Source organism: Pseudonaja textilis, chromosome 1, assembly GCF_049901715.1.
Source record: "Pseudonaja textilis isolate UNSWEBS1 chromosome 1, rPseTex1.2, whole genome shotgun sequence".
NCBI classification, from domain to species: Eukaryota; Metazoa; Chordata; class Lepidosauria; order Squamata; family Elapidae; genus Pseudonaja; species Pseudonaja textilis.
The window spans coordinates 308,583,013-308,593,312 of NC_141990.1; the positions used below are offsets into that span (position 1 = coordinate 308,583,013).

Sequence of the window (10,300 nt, forward strand, 5' to 3'; positions counted from 1 at the left end):
GGATTTCTAGTTGAAAAGCAAAACGGGTTCCTTATGCTTGATAGCAAACTACTGTACGCCACTCAATAGTTGCGCAGTAGCTATACTATTATCCATGTCCAGATACGTCTGGTCAGTTATTGGCTTTGTGATTGAAGTTATCCTTTTAATTCTGTATGTACAAGGCCTATCATTATACATACTAAAGAGAACAATGTACTCTGCATATGAAAAGAACTAGGTTATACTTGTAGAAAGTCTGGTTTACTTGTGTTTATTTCAGATTTGGTGCACATGCTAAAGAACTGGCATCTTCATCTTTTCTTTCCTCCCTCATCCCCTTTCTTTACCTTTCTTCATTCTACTTTATGTTTCTTAGAGATATGTTAAAAAATTCGTAACAAATATGTATTTGCTCACTGAGACTTTGGAATGAATTGAAAGAGAGGTAATCCCATTGCGCTCAGCTACAGATCAGCAGAGGTATCCCAACATTTTTTAAAAAATCGATATATTTTGAAATGTTAGGTGAGAATGCAATAAACTCACAAATTCTTCTGAATGAGATAACAAGAATCTTCTAAGATTCCATGTCTATATTCAACCATATAATGTATGGGGTGGGGGTGGGTGGGCTGTGCCATAATTTAAGATGGTGATAACATCTGGCCCCTGAAGTGATGGCTACCACTGATTACTAACCATTACATTAAGCTACTGCTGCTTGAATAAGCAACAACTTGATAGTTTGGCACATCACACCAAGCTGTGTGAATCCACAATGGCTGGATTATGTAGGTTTTATAGATGAAAAAGAAAACAGGTGGAAAGTAAACTTTTTTCCATATTCACTCTTGATACTCTGAACATAGAGAAGCTAGTGGTTGTATGTTTATTTATTTGTAAAAAGTATTGGCTGCCTAGCTTATCTCATTCAACAGGGCTTAGTGTTCCATGTTACTAACATGAGCCTAAAGGGTGAGGTAGGAATCGTAAGTCATTGTTTAGATTCACACATTAAAGCGAAATATTGTAACCCATGTTTTGTTTTAATAAACCAGAATTGGCTAGATTCTCAACCAAAAACAAACAATTATGGCTATGCATGATGTATGCATGAATGCAGACATCATCTTATTTCAACTAAACCATACAATTGCTACAGGGGCTAAAATTGTATTTGGAATTTGGATAAGTCAAAGAGTGAGATGTCCAAATGCTGACAAAAAGTGACATCTTGGACAGGAGGCAAGGTCTACACAAAATACTTCCACTTGAAGGCATAAGAGTCTTCAAATGAACTCTCCCTTGTCTACAGAATCATTTACTTCATACTGAGTTTGGACCATATCAGCTTTTCATGACATCACCAATGTCATGTCATGTCTAAAATTGCCTGAGGCAAATGAATTTTTAGCGTCCAAGAACAAGACAAGTGGAAACTGATTTGCGGTTCAATGAATATTTGCTTGAATATGTATCTTGTAGACATCCTTTTGCTGGGAGTGACAATTCACACCCAATGCCATACGTGCATCTGCAGATGAAGGTAAACACTTAGATCCAGCAAGCCCAAGAAAACTGAATATACCAGCCACTCCCAACTTGGCAATTTCAGATATGTCAGGACTCTTGAACTTCCAGCCTGTGTCATTTCAAGATCATGAAACTGACAAAGGCTGGCATAACCAAAAGACATTTAAACCTATGTAGTGAATTGTTAGGCATTTCCTTTCCCTGCTCTCTACTATAACTTAAAAAGTGCAACATTGCTAATGGCTGAAAGCCAAGCTATGTGATATTTACTCTAATACCTTTATAAATAAATAAAGATTGCCAATGCTTCTTACATATGAGGATATTTGTTCTCCATATGCTCCGTGTTTGTTGGAATATAGCTAGAAATAATATGTTCTGGAAATACTTAAAAAGTTGTCCGTCCGTCCCCCCGCTTCCCCCCTAATTATGTCCTTCATTGTTCAGTGCATTGCTTCTGTTGCCTAAAGTTCTTCCCCCTTTGTCCTATTCCTGAAGATTAAATTGAGGTTCCTATGTCATTGGCCTTCACAGTGATGCTTCCAAGTGCCTGGTTAAGGAAAATAACAATGCTGCTTCAGAGGTTTTCCAGGCACCAAACATCATTCAAGTAGAAGGAAATGTGAGATCAAAGATGCTGTTGCAAAACCAACAGCTGAAAGGTTTATCAATTCTTTGCCACAGAGCTCCTGAATAAGTATAATACACAGGATCCTCTTTTGCAAGGGTCACTTTCTCTAGCTGCATAATGGAAATGATTCTCTCACAAACTGCCGGCACATAGGGCATTGTTGGAAATACTTCACGCACTCATCGCATAGGCAGGTGTGTCGGCAAGGAAGAAGCACCCAATTGACAGCTCGGTTTTGGCAGACGATGCAGTCCTTGCTGCTCTCTTCCAGCACTTCTGACTCAGTCTCCACCAGGCCAGCCTTTTCAAGCAGGACGTGGTCTTCAGTCCTTTCATTGGAGAAAGAGTCACTTAGAGAGGATGCATTGTTGCTGGCAGACATGAACAATTGCTGATGGAGGGAAGATGGGAAGAATTAGAAGAAAGAAACCAACATTTAAAAATATCAACTCCCTCTAAACCCTTAGGTTAGGACATGTTAATAATCCTCAACTTTATGGACTGTCAGATACATGCTGAATTTTAGAACGCTTTTGTGGTCACTCCCGCAAAATGGCTCCTAGGGGAAGCCTTGCCAATTGTTAAATGCATTGGCAAGTAAACAAGGGCAGTTTAACAGAATATTCCCTGATACTCAGTTATCTTTGTCCTCTTTCTGGGAAAAGGATACATTTCTGTACAAAACGCAAGACTTCTTTTTTTTCTAATAAACCAAATGGGGTCTATTTCAGACATAGAGTCATTTCTTACAAATAACATTATTTTGACATTTGTTTCTTCTCAAAATCTAAACATTCGGGTTATGCTGAAAACTTGGCAAGCACCAAGGAAGGTGTCTGTGGATTCACTGGGTATCCATATGTCACTTTAGGATAGGTTTAAGCAAGTTTTAGATGCGTGGAAGTTCCAGAATTGAAACTTGCTGATGTTGAGGAATACTACTAATTTAGGAACAAAATATGTATGATTTTAATTTTGAGCCAAAGTCTGGATACCTGAGGTTCCCTATGGCCCAGCCAAGATCTCTTATGTAAACAGAATTTAGGGAGAAAATACTACAATGGCAGTTTCATGATCAGCAATCAGGGAGCCTCAGAGAAGGGAGAGGAAAATGAAAAGTAATACAATGAAAAAGACATTTCACATATTGTATTGGCATGTTGTGTAACTGGAAAACTAGGAATTGGAAAGTAGTGAAAGTTAGTGGAAAAGAAAGAATGGTATCCTTTTTCACTATGTTTTCAAGAAACATGAGAAAAAGTGCATTGATTCCTGGTATTCAGATAAATGCGTAAAGAAAATCAAAAGAGACACTTCCCTAACCATGGCTTAACTTTACTTTCTAATTCCATTGAAAGAGGAGCCTAGAGGGGAAAAAACAGATAAAATTTTACTATCAAGTGCACTGACTGAGATCTACAAGATTGTGATAATATAAAAATGATTAGTTTTTAGAGCGCAGGAATAGGCGTAAGAGCAAAACTGTAATACAGCATATTTGGTTTTGGCTTATTTTGATCGGGGATTTCAACAATAACGATGTAAGCCGTAGTTTAATGTAACCTAATGTATGAAATGAGCCAGAATGTTTGTCAACAAACCTAATGAAGAATGCACAGGGGAAATTTAGAGAGGCAGACTGGAAAAACTTACTCCAGGGAATCTAGACAATTATAGCTTTCAATTACGAAAGATTATAGATTTGCTGATGTATAAAAAAGCTTTGCTCTTACTTAACGCATCACTACACAAGACTTCTGCATCAATTAAAAATCAGCTCTCGATGTGTGTAATCAAACAAGACGACTGGCTGGTTTAAAGAACACAGTCCTTTTTCAAGTTTTATGACCATTTGTTCAAAATCCCTGGAAAGCTCTTTTTTTTTGCTTTGCAATACTGTGATTCCAATGGGGCTTATGAAGGGTCTATTTATCTGTAAGAACCCTTGTCTAATTTTGCTTCTTAATTCCGAGATTTCAACTTTTTTTGTCTTTTTGAAGAGAGCAACCTTTGGCAAAACAACAACAAACCCTGATCTAGAAAATGAATCTGAAAACTTACCTTTAGATCATGAAATTGACCTTGGGCCAAAAGGAGATATTGATACAGTATCCGGCAGGAAAGCCTGTAACTGGCATCTGGAATATGTATTATTGATACCATTGAAATCTTTAACAAAGACAGAAACATTTATTTCAGCACATTGAACTTTTCAGTTCAAGCAAATCCCAACCAGATCACAGCATAACTAAAAATATTAACAGATGATATCAATTGTTAACTCATTTTAAATTGAGTCTCTGTTTGCTTAGTATAATAGACTTTACATATTAAAAATGCACCTGTTAAGCTTGAGTCACCTTCAAACCCACACATACATTTTGAAGCCTGTGCTATACACACAAAATTATTACTATGTTTATTCTCTTCCAATCATTTCAGAGCTGTGAATCAAACACCTACTTTGCTATGATACTTGCCTATTAATGGTCTGTAATTTAACTGATTTACGTGGTCATGATAATTACTGTTTTTATATAAATGCTTCCATAGCTGTGAAATAGTTTGAAGTTATTTTGAATTCAGATTGACTATACCTTAACAAAAAGGCAATCACTGTGTAACCTTTATTTCAATTATTTATTATGAAAATACATTTAGTTTCCAAACAATATTCTAGTGAACTTCTGCTCCCACTGATAGTGATTTCTGTTACATGATAGTTTAATATCACCTAAGAAAATTAGTCTGGCTTCATTAGTTGACGATGCAAGTTAAAAGCTTGCCAAAATATTAACATTTGCAATTAAGCAGTAAAAATAGTGAGGTTTTATTTTTGTAATTTTCATATCTAAAACAGGTTATATCTATGGATATAATGAGCTCAAGAACTATGTTTGGAATTACTTCTAAAGTTTTATTTTAGCCATACTAGTTGGGGAATTATGGGAATTGAAATTCCAATACATTTGGGAAGTAGCAAGTTGCAGAAATGTAGCCAGTAGCTCCCAAATTCCTCTTTTATATAGAGCACTACATTACTATTAAAACTGATGCGCACATAGACCATAAAGTCATTTTTAAAAAATAAAATGACAATTTCATTCAATTCACTCAAATTCTTACGACTGTCTACATATATAATCATCTATAACATTTTCAAGGACCATCAGTAGTTCCTGGATCACAGGCTGAGAACTGAATAATTTTCAATAACTGCACTTCTTTCAATTTCAGGGGTTACCAGCAGTTACAGTTTTAAACATGAAGAAATTCATATTAAAACTGAAAGTTCTCTAAGAGAAATGAAAAAAGCTCAAACACCGTAGTCAATTCTATTCAATGGTAATTTTTTTAAACATGTATAGGACAATACAAATTCCTCCCTGTTTAAAAAAGTGGAGATTACATACAATGTCATAGATTTCTCTGTTGTCTTCGTCAGCAAGGGTTAACAGTACCACTAATGGGTACTGAGATCTAGGCACTAGACCAAAATCATTGGTGTCTGCCTCTTCTGGTAACCGGCTATGCTTTTCCTGTTCTTCTGTCTTCTTTATACTTTGTTGTGTCAAGGAACAGTCTTTATAGTCACAAAAAACTATTACGCTAATTATGCTATCAAATTTACAAAGGAAATTCAAACTACATAACAACCACTATTCTAAAATCTCAATAGCTTTCACCTGAGACAAAAGAATAAATTACCTGTTAATTATTCAGGACACAGAAATTAGGATTGAACCTTTAAATTGTTGTCTTCAGCTTTAAAAGCATCACTAGCTCCTACAAACAACATCCAGCACTACATAATTAACTTTCAGTTCAAATAAAAGGATTTCCCTTTCATAATTAATCTTTCAAATTATTCTGAAATATTTACCTGCCCAGGAAGTACATATAGTTCATTCTACCAACTTGTCTGTCTAGTGGTAGATATATTGGAGTTAAACAAGCTTTGAAAATGATTTGGAAGAAGAATGGCCGAAGCCAGTAAGCACAATACTGCGGTTATTTGTAAAAGCAGACACTTCCATGTCAGCCCTAAAAAAGACATGGTCCTTGCTTACCAACTGTCCTGTTTTGTGAACTTTTAAAGTTGCAGTGGCACTATAAAAATAATTGTCTTCACACTTACGATTGTCACAGCATTCCTGCTATCATATGATCATTATTTACACACTTCAAAGCTGGCTTCCTACAGACAGAATCAGTTGAGAAGCTGGCAGTAAAATTGCAAGTTGCAGTCACATGAAATCCTACTTAACAACTGCAGATAATTTGTTTAATGACTGCAGGGAAATGAGGCAATAATCACATGACTCACTTAGCAATGGAGTTGCCTGTCCCAATTGTGGTAATTGAGGATATATACCTGTATTTTAATGAGCTGAAGTAATTTAATGGGGTTATCACGATAATTGTGTCATTTTTTTTAAGCTTGCATACAAGTCAGAAAACAAAGCAAAGCAAAACAAAACTATGATCATCTGAATTCCATCGTAATTTTTCAAAACATGCCCAGTCTTACAAGAACTACTGGATTTCACTCTGTGAGGGCAGAAATAAGCTAATAACTACAGTAAGAAGGCAGTACGACCTACAAAACTTCTCTGGATTAGTATAAACGGTTTTTAAAATGCAGAAATTTTGCCACAAAATAAATGAAATTACTGTAACTTTTAAAATGCATGCAATGTTTGAAGCTTAAGCATAATTAAAACAGGTAGAAAGATATTAATGACTGGTCAAAAGGCATGAGATATTGCTGTTCCCCTTATTTTTCTTTCTTCTTCTTCTTTGCAACCATAATGAACCCTTGCTTACTAGTACATATTATATTTACAAGAGAAAAATTGCCCCTGTATACTGGGCAAAATTGAAAATACACAAGCTTCACTAAAGGATACCAATACTGTTGACAATACAGATACTCATGACACATTGCATCCTCAAAAGACTGGGGAGTTTTTATTCGAATGCTGTAGGCATGCTTCTGCAGAGCATCATGGACCTTTTGCACGCTGCAGCCCCAATAGCATGAAAGGAGAGAGTCTTCCAGGCAATTAGACACCAGGGTAATGCCATCTTGAGGAAAATGAAAACAATGGTACAAATGTATAACAAAGAATTGTGCTACTCAAAACTCAATAATGGAAACAAAAGATTACCTTTCTACCATGCTACTATTATCATAAATCTAATATTCTCCTAGTCTGTCCTTCAAATTTCCACGCTCAATAGATTTTCTTCAAGCAGTGAAAATCTAAAACATTCCAAAACTGACCCATTATGTTTTTAAGGCCATATAAGGTTATAAATATACTCAGATTAAAACTGTCACTTCCAAATTGTGCTATTAATATGATGACCTAATTCTTGTCATGTAAAGTTAACCAATAAACCAGCTGCATGCTTTCTGGTGATTCTCTGTAATGAGCTTACAGTGCTTCAGCTCCCACGTCCACAAGGACAAAACCATTATCCACAGATAAAAAGTGTTTTCTTTCCCCCACAAACAGTAGTTCTTATTTCAATTAGGTTTATAGTGCAAATTGAAACCTATAAGGGGCAGAATTCTCCTTAAAAATACTTTTTCTATTTCCTTTTGCATGCTTATTGCTTGAGGGATAATAACAGAAGTGATCCACTTCATCTGGTAAATACAAATAAAAATGGAGATAACAGAAAACAGAAAATGTCAACAAATATAATATACAATATACTGACTTAAAGCTGAAGCAGTTTCTGGGTTTTTGATTTCTAAACTGAATGGATTTTTCACTTGCCGCATCTTTTTCTGAGACACTTTCACAATTGATTCAGTTTCTTCTGAATTCCTCAGAATTACAGGAACATCCCATCCAAACCTAAGAAGTACAAAATGTTTGTAATCATAGAATTAGAGACCTGAAAGGGCTGAATGTAACCCAGTCTTCAGTGCAACTTAAAAGCATGAGGGAAACAAAGATTTGTATTAATGCTCAAGTCTGACTATTAAAGGAATAATAACTTCTTCAAAGAAAATACCCTCCAAATTTTGTTGCATTTGCTTTAAACCATCTTGTCAATCAATTCAGTTTTCCTTACAACTTTTTTTTACAGGGAAACCACTGTTATTTTCCCCCTCCTATTAAAAATATACAAGCAGAGCCATTTTTTAACTCGGCCTAAGCACCACTCCTGATCATTTCCCATCCCTACATGGTTTCTACAAAGCTCCATGCTTTATTCCACGGTATCCAGATAACAGATAATCAGGGTTGGAAGGGACCTTATAGGTCATCTAGTCCAACCCTCTGCCCAAGTGGGAGACCCTACACCATTTCTGACAAATGGCAGTCCAATCTCTTCTTGAAAGTCTCAAGTGATGAAGCTCCCACAACTTCCGAGGGCAAGCTGTTTCATTGGTTGATTGTTCTGTCAGAAAGTTTCTCCTTATTTCCAGGTTAAATCTCTCCTTGTCCAGTTTCCATCCATTATTCCTTCACTGGCCTACTGGTGCTTTAGAAAATAGCTTGACTCCTTCCTCTCTGTGGCAGCCTCTCAGATATTGGAACACTGCTATCATGTCTCCACTGGTCCTTCTTTTCACTAGACTAGCCATGCCAGTTCCTACAACCGTTCTTCATATGTTTTAGTCTCCAGTCCCCTAATCATCCTGGTTGCTCTTCTCTGTACTTTTTTTGTAATGTGGTGACCAAAACTTTAAACCTCTCAGATTTCCCCGATTATCTTGGTCAATTCCTCCCCATTTAAATGGACTCTCACCCAACCCATAAGGTTCCTAACACTGCTTTTCTTTACAAGCATTTAAGAGTGATGATGCTTTCAACAGCTTTAGTGAAGGCTACGTTAAATCCCACAGGAATCATTCCCAGCCCAGACACACTGGACTTATTATAGATAAGTATATACTTTTGTATTGAAATTATTAAAAATACACTTCATCCTACCAACGCACATCCTATGGAAAATCTGACAGTGGGAATTCCTTGTCCATCGCAAGCGGAGGGTACCCGGTTCGAGGACTATCGCTTTTCTGCATACTTTTGCACGAGGATCCAGATTGTTGGGGGCAACATGCTGACTCTGTAAACCGCTTAGAGGGCTGTAAAAGCCCTGTAAAGCGGTACATAAGTGCTATTGCTATACCCCACACTCCTCCCCCCACCTCATCAAGACTCTCATCCAATCTTCGCGGTTGGATTCCAGAAACCGCCGGCGCAAACTACTGCCTCCGCGCGACTTACCAGCCCATTATGAGACCGCTGGTTACCAAGAAGCAAACGAACACCAAGGCGATGTAGAACAGCGGGGAATACTCGTACAGGGTCACCAACAACGCAGCAGCCATCAGGTAACAAAGAAGAGAAAGAAGCGACCCTCCCGCTCCCAACCACCACCGTCCTTTTGTTGTCATCTAAGGGCGCATGCGCACATGAAGCGCATGCCTGCCAAGAAATCGGGAAGCGCCACCTCCCGACCCGCCACTTCCTCCTCCTTTTGTTGTTATAGCAGATCAGGTTGGTGAGAGCCTTTTGCAATCGCATCTTACCGGTTCACTTCGTGGTACTGTAATTAATGCAGATGGCCTCCCGTGTATTATACCACTCTTTCAACTCAGCGGTACTGTATTCTATTATTAAAACACCATTACAATATGCTGTTTGTCTGTTTGAAACGTTTAAACGTTGTTTTGGTAGTATGCAGCCGTACCCACACAATTTAAAAAAAAAAAATCAGTGCAAACAGGATATTTAGATTGAAGCACACCAACCTATAAAAACCACAAACTCAAAAGTATGGGCAACCTCTAGTTGCTGAATTCCAACTAAGGAAGGCTAATGGTGAGAGATGGTGGAAATTGCAGCTTCTGGAGGTCCAAACTGTGTGGTGAGCTTGAAAAGAAATAGACAAACATATTACTACTTCACTAGTAAAGTGCTACATGCATATTTAATTATCTTAAATGGATCCTTAGATGGATTAATACAAATAAGAATTAAAACAAGCATACATAAATTATTCCAGTTGTTTTAATCTGCTAATGCTATTGCTATTTGTATTTTTGAACATTTGTGTACATTTTGCAAATATTTGTCATAACTTGTAAACTTATATATTAAAATTATTAACAAAAACACTTAATTT

The 10,300-nt window shown here is 36.9% G+C and overlaps 1 protein-coding gene across 1 annotated transcript; it reads right to left on the reverse strand.

The window, feature by feature from the left end:
- Positions 1 to 1,007: 1,007 nt before the first annotated feature.
- Positions 1,008 to 9,591, reverse strand: CGRRF1 (cell growth regulator with ring finger domain 1). Its single transcript, XM_026698719.2, has 6 exons — positions 9,400 to 9,591; positions 7,877 to 8,016; positions 7,057 to 7,234; positions 5,560 to 5,707; positions 4,208 to 4,315; positions 1,008 to 2,537 (listed from the first exon to the last, which is right to left on the reverse strand). Exons 1-6 carry the CDS (start codon positions 9,567 to 9,569, stop codon positions 2,253 to 2,255), a joined length of 1,029 nt encoding a protein of 342 aa, XP_026554504.1. The 5' UTR covers positions 9,570 to 9,591; the 3' UTR covers positions 1,008 to 2,252.
- Between the last annotated feature and the right edge of the window lie 709 nt (positions 9,592 to 10,300).